This window comes from Nipponia nippon, unplaced genomic scaffold (assembly GCF_047370975.1).
Source record: "Nipponia nippon isolate SJK-2023a ecotype South Korea unplaced genomic scaffold, ASM4737097v1 scaffold_5, whole genome shotgun sequence".
NCBI lineage: Eukaryota > Metazoa > Chordata > Aves > Pelecaniformes > Threskiornithidae > Nipponia > Nipponia nippon.
This window is the reverse complement of record NW_028262369.1, coordinates 96,238,714-96,251,434: the sequence shown is the minus strand read 5'-3', so window position 1 is coordinate 96,251,434 and position 12,721 is coordinate 96,238,714. Positions and strand designations below refer to the sequence as shown.

At 39.5% G+C, this 12,721-nt stretch overlaps 1 protein-coding gene across 14 annotated transcripts in view; it reads left to right on the top strand.

The window, feature by feature from the left end:
- Positions 1–12,070, top strand: part of QTMAN (queuosine-tRNA mannosyltransferase) — a 186,824-nt gene extending 174,754 nt beyond the window's left edge. For 12 of the 14 annotated variants that reach the window (XM_087731583.1, XM_087731587.1, XM_087731585.1 and 9 more), the window contains 3 exons: positions 3,204–3,274; positions 3,969–4,060; positions 10,810–12,070. In XM_087731583.1, the coding sequence (XP_087587709.1) occupies positions 3,204–3,274; positions 3,969–4,060; positions 10,810–11,004 (358 nt within the window). In that variant the 3' untranslated portion in view covers positions 11,005–12,070. Of the gene's footprint in view, positions 1–2,538; positions 2,783–3,203; positions 3,275–3,968; positions 4,061–10,809 lie in introns of those variants that run through there. The other 2 variants (XR_015698760.1, XM_009461786.2) reach the window with 2 other exon arrangements.
- Positions 12,071–12,721: the final 651 nt, after the last annotated feature.

Below are 12,721 nucleotides of genomic sequence, written 5' to 3'. Positions count from 1 at the left end.
TTAGTGTTTTGCAATCCTTAATGTGCACAGCTGGCAGCTGAATGCAGGTTTGGTACTAACAGTTTAGACATCTTTAGATGTAGCAGATGGAAAATTTTACACAAATAAAGTAGGAGAAAGTGTGCAATTAGGTTTTTATCTGCAGTTACATGATGCATCCCGTGCTTTCGTTTAGAACATCACCTTGGTGGGTGGTCATCATCTTTCCTTGCACCAAAGCTGTACCTTCTTGACACCACACTTGATGTTGGATGCCTGCCCAAACACCAAACTTCTGTTATTGTTGAGTGTGAAGGAAATAAGAAATGCAACAATCAGCAAAAGACAAAGGCAGACCAGCAGTGCGATTCCAGCAGCCCAGTACATTATGGTTACATTCCATGCGAGTGAAGTCACTATGGTAAAAGCCTTGGCAGGAGTTTTTTTCAATAGTTTATTCATGATGTTCATTATTATGAGCTGTAAAGACTATGAGAATTTCATTTTTTAAATGTCTTATGGAATGTATCACTTTCTTAGATCTTGTAGACATGCTGTGGAAACCATAACATAAAATATGAGTTACTTACAATAACTAATTTTAATCCCATCTGCTAAGTATGACAACATTAGCATTTCCACTTAATTAAAAACACCCTTAAAGCAGCAATGTTTTAATCACTCCATTTTATTTACTCTCCTCCGGTGTCACTTATAATTGTAACTTTTTATTTTTTAATAATGAGGGTTTTTTTTTTTCTCTGTGCATCACACAAAAAAGTGCTGTCGATAATTAGCAGTCTTCTGTTATTACTAGACTCAGGTGTCACAACTGTGTCTCATCCTCATTACAGTAAAAAATTTCACCTATCAGATTCATTATTGCTAGATAATGCGACTGAGAGCCTTAGCAGGCCCTCCAGAAAAGTAATTCAGCCAAGCAAAATTATCAGCTAATTATATTTAGAATCAAAAGCCCAACAACTATTTGCAGATAAATTGTATGAATTGAAGTGAATAGATCTGAATATTAAGATTCATAGATTTAGCAGATGATTTGTTAATTGGAATAAAAAGGTCATTTACTAGCCATTTTAACAATAGATCAATTGGAACTCTTATTTATTATTTAACTAGTAGTGCTTAAGGATTGAAATGAAGAATAATTGTGTTATTGTTATGATATGATACTTTTCTGGAAAAGGACAGGAATGCATGGAAGTTGCACAGCTTCCCTGTCCGTCCTCGGACGGAAGCCTGCATCTGTGTGCTGGGGATCCTCTGCCCCGTTTGGTTTGATCTATAGGATCTCTAGGCGTCTGCAAGGTGTACGTCTGTAACGAGACCTACGGCACCGTAGTAGGGACCTGTCAGGAAACGCATGTACACTTCGGTGCGGAAAGGTAGAAGATGAGTATGCAAATAAAAGAGTTTGCAAATGAAAGAATTCCAGATTTTAACTTTCATCCAGCAAACTACAGAGGCATTAAATTCTGATTTTACTAATTCATGATCCTGATCGAGGTTTTTCATAAGGGGAAATTGCATACTCAAACGATGACTCAGATTGCATCTTGGCCTGCAGTTTTGGTTTAGGGAGCTGTTCTTTTTTTTTTTTTCATGCAGACGATATGATTAAAAAGCAAATATTTTAACATAACTTAGTGATCTGAGCTATTACTGAAATGTCCACAGTTTCACTCTTTTTTTTTTTCTCCTAGATTAAAGAAAACTTTAAAAATCTATTTGCTTTGACATATGACACAATATTTAAGAACTGAAATCATCAATTAAATCACACATCAGAAACATTTCCCTTTGGTAAAAAATATAGTGCTAGACGATGTACACTTTGAAATTGTTGTTAATGTTTAAAATGCAATCTGAAGTGCATATGTTATTTTAAAAAAAAACATAAATTACAAATTTTAAAAGTTTATGAAAAAGAGCTAGCAATCATTGCTTAGCAAAAGCATTTGCAGAGAAATGTGTATCTTTGGGTTTTGTGGATATGCATAGTTTTCTAGCATGAAAGCAGAATATGTTATTCTTTATTTTTTTTTTCCTGTTTAAAACTGGGTAGATCTAAAGGAAACAGAGTTCCTTCTGGTGCCTGTAATAAAGTACCAAACCCGATATGCACATGAAGGTAGCGAAAGCCTTTTGGATTGTCACTGAAAATAGAAAAGGTGAACGTTGACAAGATTTCAGATATTTTTTTCTGGGGACTGAGGGAAACTGAAGTTAAAAATAAAGCTCTCGTATGGTCAACATGTTGGAGGAAATTCAAAGACTCTCATAAAATAAACATATTTTAAGAAGTGTTTTGAATTTCACTGTGTAATTTCTGGCCAACAGAAATTACAGTTGTATCTTTGGAGGGACATTATGTCAGATCAATGGTCATTATGCAAAAAAAATAAACTGAAAACTTGATGCCTTAACCCATTCAGTTATTAAAAAGCGAACACGAAGAGGATAGCTTTTCTTCAGATTCGCTACTAGAAAACTTTGCGCCACTGTGTCGCAATTATAAAATATTGTGGTTTGATGTTGCAGGAGATATGTAAATCGTTCCTTGAAAAAACACAAGTACAAAGCATCGCGCGCTTTGGCAAAGGAATCTCATCAGTCGTTATTAAAAAATACAACAGTTTATGTCCCGAAAAATAAAGGAAATTATCTGGAGCATGTGCGTAAGCTAAAATATCCCAGCCCGAAGCACGCTGCAAGTTCTTCCTAGGCTATATTTAACTGTAACCTTTGGAGTCTTAAAGTCGAAGGAGAATATCTGTTCTGCCAGGTAATGGTGATTGCGTGCATCTGTGTATACATTCCCGTACATCCAAACGTGCGCACGTATGCCCTGGTTTTTCTGCAGCATTATTAAGAAAAGCCGTCCATACTTCACCATGTTGTTACATGTGTCTGTCTGCTGATTATAAAATGTGTTAAACAGTATTTAAAAAACAAAAAAATGCAGAGCTGCGCTTTGATTTATTCAGCGAACAAAACATATGCTCGCTGTTCTGTTCTATGTAATTCATATGATCAATAAAATTTTCTTTAAAAAGAGCAACTTTGGCGTTTAGAAGGATTATGCTGCTGCAGAAAAAAACTGTTTCACTCTTGCTATATGGAGTCAACCTCAATGCTCTTGCACCAAAATAAGTTTTTGCCTCGCTAACGTCTATTTTTGTGTATTTATTATTTCTGATCTTCAGGGTCGAAGCTGTCTATTGCGGCTGTTATCCGCTGTGTCCCAAAGCCTTGGTGTACCCAGAGATATTTCCAGGTAGCTGCTTTCTTGCACATTCTTTTTGCTGAAACGTAATAACGTGATTCGTGCTAAAATATAAAGTTTGAGAATAAACTTGAGCAAAAGCAATTGTTTATTTGGCAAGCCAACATGTTAGTGTTAAGGAAAATTTTATGTGTTTTAATACATTAGACAAAGTTTATATTTGCCATCTGTTCTTTTAAGATAACACAAAAGCAAGTTTTGAAATAGCATTCTTCATTGTTAGCATACACAACCCGTAATGATAGATTTTTGTTAAAAGGTCAGTGATGCTGCAATGGTTTGCAGATTTTTTTGATACACAGAAAAAAAGAAAGGCCTGAAAATCGCACCAAATTATTTAAACAATTTAATACTTAATAGTATGCAACTGCGGTACAGGATACACACTAATGTAGTACCAGTTCTTTGAAAAATCTCATCACTAAATGTATCACATATGCATTGTGTTACATTAGAATAATGTATTTTAATCACCCAAAGGAGATGTCTAAACAGCACAACTACACAGTCTTATTTAGCATTAAACATCCTTGTGAGCTGAGGTAACCGTATAAAATCATGCTTAAATAATGTAAAACACGAGGCGGCACAGAGCAATATGCATTTTTAATTAGTAAAGTGACTAATATCGAGTGTGTGCTTTGAGGTTTTTGTTTCATTAAAAATGTATCTGTTTTTCCTGCAGCTGAATATCTGTATTCTACACCTGAACAGCTTTTTAAAAGGCTTCAGAATTTCTGCAAGAGACCAGATATTGTAAGGAGACATCTCTATAAGGTAGTTGTTCAGAATAGTTTTACATGATATAATGCCATATTGAAGTACAAAGGGAAAAAACCCTTAAAAAAACAACATTTAATTAACATACTAATGTTTAAAGGAAACATGCTAGGGAGGGATATTAGTCGTTACACTAACAAGGATTAATTAAACTAGATGCCAGTTGTATTAACCTAGGTCTTATGAAATACGTGCACTTAATGCATGCTACATGCTTTTTTTTAATTTATTGTTTTCTAAAATGACTGTCCTTTACATTTGGACCCAAGAGGCTTATAAAAATGAACCTGGATTAATGCAACTCATTAGTTTAAAAGGAAAATAAAAGAAAGATCCTACAATTATCCTAATGAGGATAAGCCTACCTTCCTATCCTAATGTAATCTTCGGTCCTCAAAAAACGCAGGTGACAGGTATCAGGTAAGATTTCTCTGCCTTTTGGAATTGTTTGAATTATTTTCATAATTCTGATTATTTTAACTCTTTGCTTTTTCAGGTATGTCGAACATAAAAAAAGTTTATCGGAAGCATAATTTGCTGTTATTTATCATGTCCTATTCTTTGCAGTTATTTATGTAGAGAAATTACAGTTTCAGTGGCAGACCTTCCATTCAAGTTTTGATCGAGTGTTCAATGCTAGACCGACTTTCACATTTTTTAGAGGTGTATTTATACTGCTAGGAGTCACTCTTTTTTTTTTTTTTTTTTTAATTACACGATTGTAGATGAAGCACTAAATTTTATATTATTCCAGTGAAGAGCTATTATTACACAATGCTGCTTTTAGAAAAATAACTGCTATTTTCTGCATGCTGATATGTAAACGTAGAGCGTTTCCTGACTTTTACAGTCCTGGCGATGCTGTGGGCAGGTTGGCTACACGTTACCCCTGCACGACAAAGGTGTTTCAGGTTGTAAAAAACCTGAATTCAGCTGAAAGCCCTTAAAGGCTTGGGAACGCATAGAAATACTCCTCGTGTTAGCCGTGCAATACAAATGTGGTCTTTTTAGCGTTCCCTGGCTGTCGCCGTCCAGGCACGCTGTTAATGAGCGAGTCGAGTAATCTCCTTCTTAATTTGGAGGCTCATGCTGGCAGCAGACCTAACCTCATCTCTCCACCTTCCTCCCTCTGGGGACCAGAAGGTGTTGGGTCTCGCTGCGTGGCGTCTGCCTCCCCACCCCTCCGCGCACACATGTAGCAGGAGGAGCGAGGGTTTAGCCCACGCCCGACTTTTTTTGTGACCTAAAAATAGACATTTACATAATGATACATCAAAGATGATGTTGTTTCTGCAGGAAACAGTTAAACTTCAAGAAAAAAGGAGAGAACCAAAAATGCAATTTAACACCCAATTTCAAGCTCATTATCTTTCATTGTCTATTAACTTGGCAATGGTTCAGAAGGTAGCTCATAATAGTTTAAAATGCTGACTGAACACTTCCAGTGTTCAGCCTTACTTCTTGAGTCAATAGTATCGTATAGTTATACATGGTGGCTTCAAAGGGAAGACAGTCCTTAAACGTTTACCTTGACATTTCCCAATGCTTCAAGTTCAGCTAATAGTTGCGTTCACGTGGATCTTCTCTCTACATGTGGCTCCCCAGCTCCTAAACAGAGCCAAGGCGCATTCAAAATGGAAATAACAGTAGAGCAAATACTGATATAAAATAGCACGGGTTTAAAATGTGTGCACGAACCCCATAAGGAAAATGCTAATTTTCTTTTATTAAAAAAATGCCTTGGGATGATCTGCAGGCAGAAGCTGAAGGTGTTTATCCTACCCCTCGTACGTGTGCACCATTGGCAGTGCAGCCCCGGTTCAGATCTTCTGAGCGTTCGGGCTGAGTGGCTGCAACAGGTAGTAATTGAGCTGAATGGGGGATCCTTTTAAAATGAGTAAAGCAGAGCCTAATCCAGAACCTGTGAGCACCAGAGAAAAGATCCCTGTTGTCTTTAATAGGCTTTGGATCAGCTCGGAGAATACTGTTAGAGTTGTCTTTTTGTACCTACACCCACGTATGCCAAGCCTTCCTTTCGCAATGAAACTATCCGCAAAAACTCCTAGAAAAACGCTAACTTAGATATGTGCTGCTAATGTAATTATAGTTGGAACGATGCTGCTTTTTAGGAAGCTGGAAAGAGTGAAATCGTGAAGGGTACGCAGCGCTTCCACTGTATTTTTACTTTTTTCAGATCGGTATAATATTATATATACTATAGTGGAATAGAAAAGGCACCCCTAGCACAGTAGTGCATACTAACTAGCAATTTTTCTTTCAGAAACCTTCTTGACATGCTCCCTGCCTGAAGTTTGTAAAATAGCTGTGAAGTCTTGAAAGTAAAAATGCTTTAAAAGCAAACAGTGCTTTTCTCTACTGGTTGGGGATTCTGCTTCATAGATTGGGAAGCAATCATCATCAGAAGTACCTTGGCTTATCCTTTTACATATTGTTGGGGTTTTATTACTAAGGATAGCCATAATAATTAGACAGCGGTCTAATTAAACAGGCGGTTTATTCCTTCAGTTGTCCTCAGTGCTTGTGCTGACAAAGTTAGGGACAAAAGGGAGATAAACGGCGGCGGGGCGGTCAGGTTAGGGAGCCAGAGACAGTGAATATCCCTGGGAAAATGCATAGACCGGGACATTAAACTGCAATAGCTTAACACGACAGAGCAGATTCATGCTGGCAGACTTTTTAAAATGTCCATAACGTAAGCACCTATGAAAACCTTTCCAAATGATGTACTACTTACCCTGCGTATTCTCACCGCACCCAAGGCTGGCTTATTTGCATTTCGCCATTGCCTTCTACCGGTTATTAACAGAAGACTTGAGATGAGTGGAAAGCAAACCTCATTTGTTATCAATTATTTGTTCTGTTCCAGTTTTATGGAGTCAAATGTTGCTCTCTGGTTCCGGGTATTTGTGGTTGCCAAAGTAAGAGCCAGAATGAAGCAAGTAACAACAACAGGGCATCGGTTTCCATCGGAGTACACCATAAGACCCGTCAGTGTTTGAAAGCTCCCTATCTAGTAGATTTAAAATTAAAAAAAAAAATAGGGCAAAGCATTTGTTTCTGCATTATTTTCTTTAAGTTTACCTTTCAGTTCCCTCACTTCAGTTTCTTAATTTAAAACAGCATGTATAAAGAGTATACAGTGGAAAGGGACAAGAAGAGTTGCCAAAAGCCAGGCATGGAAGGAGCTGACAACTTTAAATAATCTCTCCCAGCCCTCCCAGCTGAATGAGTGCTGGTTGACATGCTGTCAGCTTCAGTTCCTACAAAAAAATCCTACTCTCACTCATGCTTGTTTAACAGAGAAAAGAATTTGGCCCACTTTCTGACATTCATCTTCTCATTTCCATCACACTACAGAAGCTCACCTGCCTATGAAAAGACACATGGCGTGATTTTTTTTTCTTTCTTACACCACTGTAGAAGGAAGTCTGCTGAATTCAAAGGGATTAAACTGCTGTAAAATCAAATTAAGATCCCAGTTAGACCGTAGACATCTGAATTGTTTCCAGTCTCAGGATTTGGCTGTAGAGGGCAGTTCTAACAAAACCCTTTTTTTTCTTTTTTCCTTCTCTTTTTACTGTGATTTGACGTAAAGCAGTATCTTTGGTATTTCAGGAAAACACGTAGAAGGGAAAACCGCTCCTGGTCCAGCTTTAATATTTAGGCACAGCTAGGAAGGCAGCAGGAGGCATTCTCAGCCTAAGGACGTGGGGCGCTGGACGCGGGAGGATGCCGGGGAGCCTCATGCCAGACGTCCCATCAGCCACTCAGCCCTCTTGCAAGGAGTAGTAGTCGTTCGTAGTTCTTGTACAGACCGTGTAAGAGCCGGGGACAATGCCGCTGCCCTTATCCTTTCCTAGCCAAACTCCACGAGAAATTAGTTTTTCCATAAGGACGCTAACTGCTACTCTGGATCAGCACGCCATGTGTTTAATACCATGTTTTTGATAGTGGTAAGCATGAGATGTTTGGGAGAAGGCTGGCACAGGTAGAAGTAGGGTATTAAAGGTCTTCTCTTTGTCTTTTAGAGTTAGAGATTGGTCCTAACCCTGAACTTGGAGATTTTACCATCTTTCATAATCTTCTTCTAGTATTAAGTATTGTGAGGCTGTAGATAACGGTTCTCCCTTTGACATTGAGGCCCTTGGCACCCCCTGTTCTTGTCTGTCACGTCCTTTTATAGCAAAGCAGTTCATCATATATTTAGACGGCACCAAAAGCATTTCCTCCAGTCGGCTCAGGGTTTCCCCACCTTCCGTTGCATTGAGCATCTTCTTGTTCTGGAGTTGGCTGCCTGGAAGCAGAAGCTCCCCATGCATCTTTTCTATACCATTCATGATTTTAGAAACATTTGTCAAACTCTTAATAGTATCCCAGTCTTCTCAGTCTGTCTTCGTGAATGTTATTCCGTGTTTATATTCTTATCTCCCATCATTCAAACCATTTTGATGCTGGAGAGCTGTTTTTGTGCTGGTGCAGACATTACTTTACATAGTATTCTAGGCCATGCCATCAGTTTATGTGTTGTGTTGTACTCTGATAATTTTCAACCTGTTCCTTATGGAGCCAAACATACTGTTTACTTTTTAATGGTGAATGTATACTGAGCAGATGTTTGCTTACAGTGTTCTCCAGATCTTTTGTCCTGAGCTGATAAAGTTAATTTAGAGCTCTACAGGATGTGCAGATTGTACAGATATTTCCAGTAGAGCGTGTTTGCAGAGAAAAAAGAAGGCATTGTATTGAATTTGTGCTTCTACCTCGTTAGCATTAGGTGCAGGTCAGACGGAGGTCGAAAGCGCAAGTGGGAGACTTGTATTTGCCTCTTGAGATGCTAGGTTCCCAATGAGCATAATTTAAAATGGTTTCAGAGATGGTCTAGATCTGCTTCTCGGAGCCTGTATGGGAAGGTTAGAGCAGCTTGGGAGCTCTGGAGTGCAGCATGCTGTGTCCATGCTCTCCCATCTCTGTGTCAGTGCTTAGGCATGGGATCCTAAGTAAAATGTATATAACATGAGGATTTCTTATGTGAAAGAAAGCTTTGGTTACTTATTTAGAACATAGAATCATAGAGTAATTTAGGAAGGGACCTCTGGAGGTCATCTGGTCAGCCTCTGCTCAAAGCAGGACCAGCTTCAAAGTAGGATCTAACTTCAGAGTTGGATTAAGTTGCTCAGGGTTGTATCTAGGTTAGACTGAAGTCTTGATGGCTTTCATTCCCATATGTACAGCTGATATGGGTGAAATCCAGCTAGCTTGGGAGTCTTGCACAGGTGTGAAGATCTGCTGGACCATGGGACACAATTTGAGCATTTTGGGTCAACCTTAGGTCTTCAAGCAGCATGTGGCTCTGGAAGCAGCTGTGGTAGAGTGAGGTCTGCTAGCTACTGTGGATCCTCACCCTGGAAGAAATGAGCTAGCAGGTAGGCTGTAGAAGTTGCCTGCTAGGTCATTCTGGGATGCAGCCATAATATGTAGACATATATATAGGTATGCATATACACACGTGTGTGTCCTGCATCTCAACTTCTCCCCGGGCTTGCCTTGCTCTTGGCTCTCTGAAGAGATTTCAGCTCTCTGAAAATGGTGGTCTATAGCTCGTAGCAGGAGAAAGCGTTCATTAAGAAAGCAGTTATGTGTGCATCTTTCAGGGTAAACACCAGGACTTTGAACTTTTTATTATAACAATACTAGATAGCTTCCAATTTAGTTTTAGAAAGTAAATGAAAACTGGCAGGTGAACTACAGCCGCTGCAAAATGGTAGATGGAGAAATGGGTCAAAGGAAATATGATGGACTTTGAAAGAAAAGTTGCCAAAAGCATGAACGTTTTTTTTTTTTTTCAGTAAAGTTTATTCAAATTACCTTGAGAAAGCAAGCCTGAAACTGGTTTCCTACTGTTGTAGTTGTTCAGCGTGTTCTGAACCATCCTATGCAAGGTACCCACCAGGGTATCTTGCATAGATTTGCATCCAACATTTGATGTTTTTTTGTTTAAAGACAGAAAGAATGAAATGAGTTTTAAAAGGTTGATATATGAAACTTCAGAACAGACCAGTTTGTTCAGGGAAATACTGCTACTCTACTGAGGAGTATTATATAGCTCTGACTCGGGCTTCACAGTGCACCCAATTCGTGTAAACCAGCGCTGCCTTTTGATGATGGTTTCCAAAGGTGCTTGGAGTTTGAAAGCTGAGCTCCAAAAGTAATTACTACAAGCTGGTTTCCACCTTGATTCTTCCCCAATACTCACTTACAGAGGGAAGGAGCTGGGTCACAGAGTAAAGCTGACCCGATACAAATTAGCTCTGTAAATCACTCTGCTGTCTAGCCTGCCAAATCTCAGGTTTTGTGCTGAATAGTAGTCTCTAATTCTTAATTTTGTTAAGGTAATTTTTAGAAAAGAGCATAAAATGTACGCCAAATCAGTACTGTCTGCTTGAATTCCAGCTGTCCTGAAACAGCACGTCTGAATGGATGAACAGCCCTTATTAAATTCTAAAGGTTAACTCTGAAGTCTAATGATGGCAGAGTAGATATTAATTACTTCAGTTCTGCTCTTAGGACAGAAGAAACAAAAAAGTTGATTATAGAATATTATTATATTGTAGAATATAGAAAGAATATTGTAATGCTATTGACATTATGCTGCCTGTTCGTCATGGGGAGATCTTGCTTTATCTGAAAACTTGCTTCTTTTGATGATTTTCTCTCTGCATATTTAGGAACTGTTGACTGAATCACTGTTCCTTGAAAAAACAAATGCCCAGACCTTTGCAGAGTTATCACCCCCAAAAAAAGGAGTCGAATTTATTCTCTCCAAGGTGACTCTAAAACGAGGCCCAGAAGCCAGACCGATGATGGTCAAGCAGGGGAATTACGCCCTCGCTCCTGCCAGTTCTTGGTTCGGCCATGGCTGAGGGTGAGAGGGGCAGCTCGGTCCCCGCGGGTGTTCAGTCCTTGGCGCGCCCGCTGAAACCACCAGTAAAGCAGATGGACATTTGACGGTGCTCACCCAGGAGCAGATAACCTGGCTCTGCCAGCCAGCTTACCTGGCTTAAAAAAAAAATGCTGAATTCACCCTGTTTCCAAATAACGCCGCGTAAGCGTTCTCCGACCAACTCCCTTCCACCGCTGTGGAAATCCCGGGTGTTGCAGAGCGTTTCAGCACGGAGCCGCGCTCTTTCCTGCGCGAGAGACGTCCCTCTCGCGTCCCAGCATCTAACGCGGCTTCGTGCGCTTTTCTCTTCTGCTTCCTCGTAGGGCGAGACGGCTGGGTTTTCTTGGGCAGCGCTCGGCGGTAAATTCAGGTCTCTGCTCACAGCAGAACCGAGGGAAGATTTGTGACAGATGGGGCTAAGTCACAAACTTGCAGCCTCAGGCAGAATTGTGGAAGTTTCCAGAGTGTGCCCATATTTACCTGATCAGAGAGAAAAGAAAATCTGCAGAGGAAGCCGAGCCTGGCTGCTTGTCATAGCTGACACAGAGCCATCTGCCACAAACCTGTGGCGGCTTCAGATCTCCAATCCCTGCCACCACCCCAGCTCAAATTAAATACAGATTCTTAGAGACGTTATGATGGTTACACATGTCCTCGGCATCACATGCAGGAGACTGTTCAAAAAAAATATGTGGCCTGTTGTATAACCGCACTCATGTATCCCATATGTGGTGCCACATTGAATTTCCGGTTGAATCTGTTTTTATCCTTTGTACTGGATGACATGGTGCCTGAATTCTTTCTTTTCGCCGACACGATGGCAGCCAAGCTGCAGCTTCAAACGCTCACACTTGGCTGAGTTTCTACCTAGGTTGCCAGGTTATCATTGGAGCCTTATTCTGTCCTCAAAGGGCCACAGGGCCTGAAAGGAGGATCCGAACGCTGCCGGACTAATTGGGCAGCCATCTCCGGGTTGTTTGGAGGCAAAGGGCTGCTTTAGCACTCTTCTTTTTTTTTTTTTTTTTTTTTTTTTTTTTGCAAATTAATGACTCTCTGGCACAGGGGTTTTTAAGTGAAGGTATTAATAAGGGGTCTGGCAGGTAATCCCATGATTCGCGGAGTTACATTTGCATTTAATTAATCTTAAAGAAAGCTGAAAGATGAACAGCTGTAATTCAAACTAGCATGGGAAATATGCTACATGGTGCCATCTATCCGATAAAATGAAAGCCGAGACACTTGTTTTATTTCTCTCAAGGATGGAGAACAAACAGATAACAGTCAAAATACTTCCAATAAAAACCAGTAGTTTAAATGTAATGGCAGTTCATCAAGAATCTTTGCATCCAGTTACAAATACAGTCTTTTAAAGATAAATCACTTATGATTCCAGCAGTCAAGCTGCTATATTTGTTGATGTAAAATGTTTTGAAGATGTAGATTGTACAATAAATTTTTAATAAAGTGCCCACTGCAATTTTTAATTAGCATATCTCATTCATGTATAAGTGTGTACATCTATCTGTATGTTTATCACTATGCATATCCTTGTGTCAGAGTCAATGAATGCAATTGTGTCTTTATCTGATGAAGTAGAATCTGTTTTGCAAGTGATAATAAAACGTTATGACAATTCCAAGATTTTCAACTCCGCTCTGGGAAGAAGGAAGAAGAGGACTCTCGGTAAGGCGTTACGA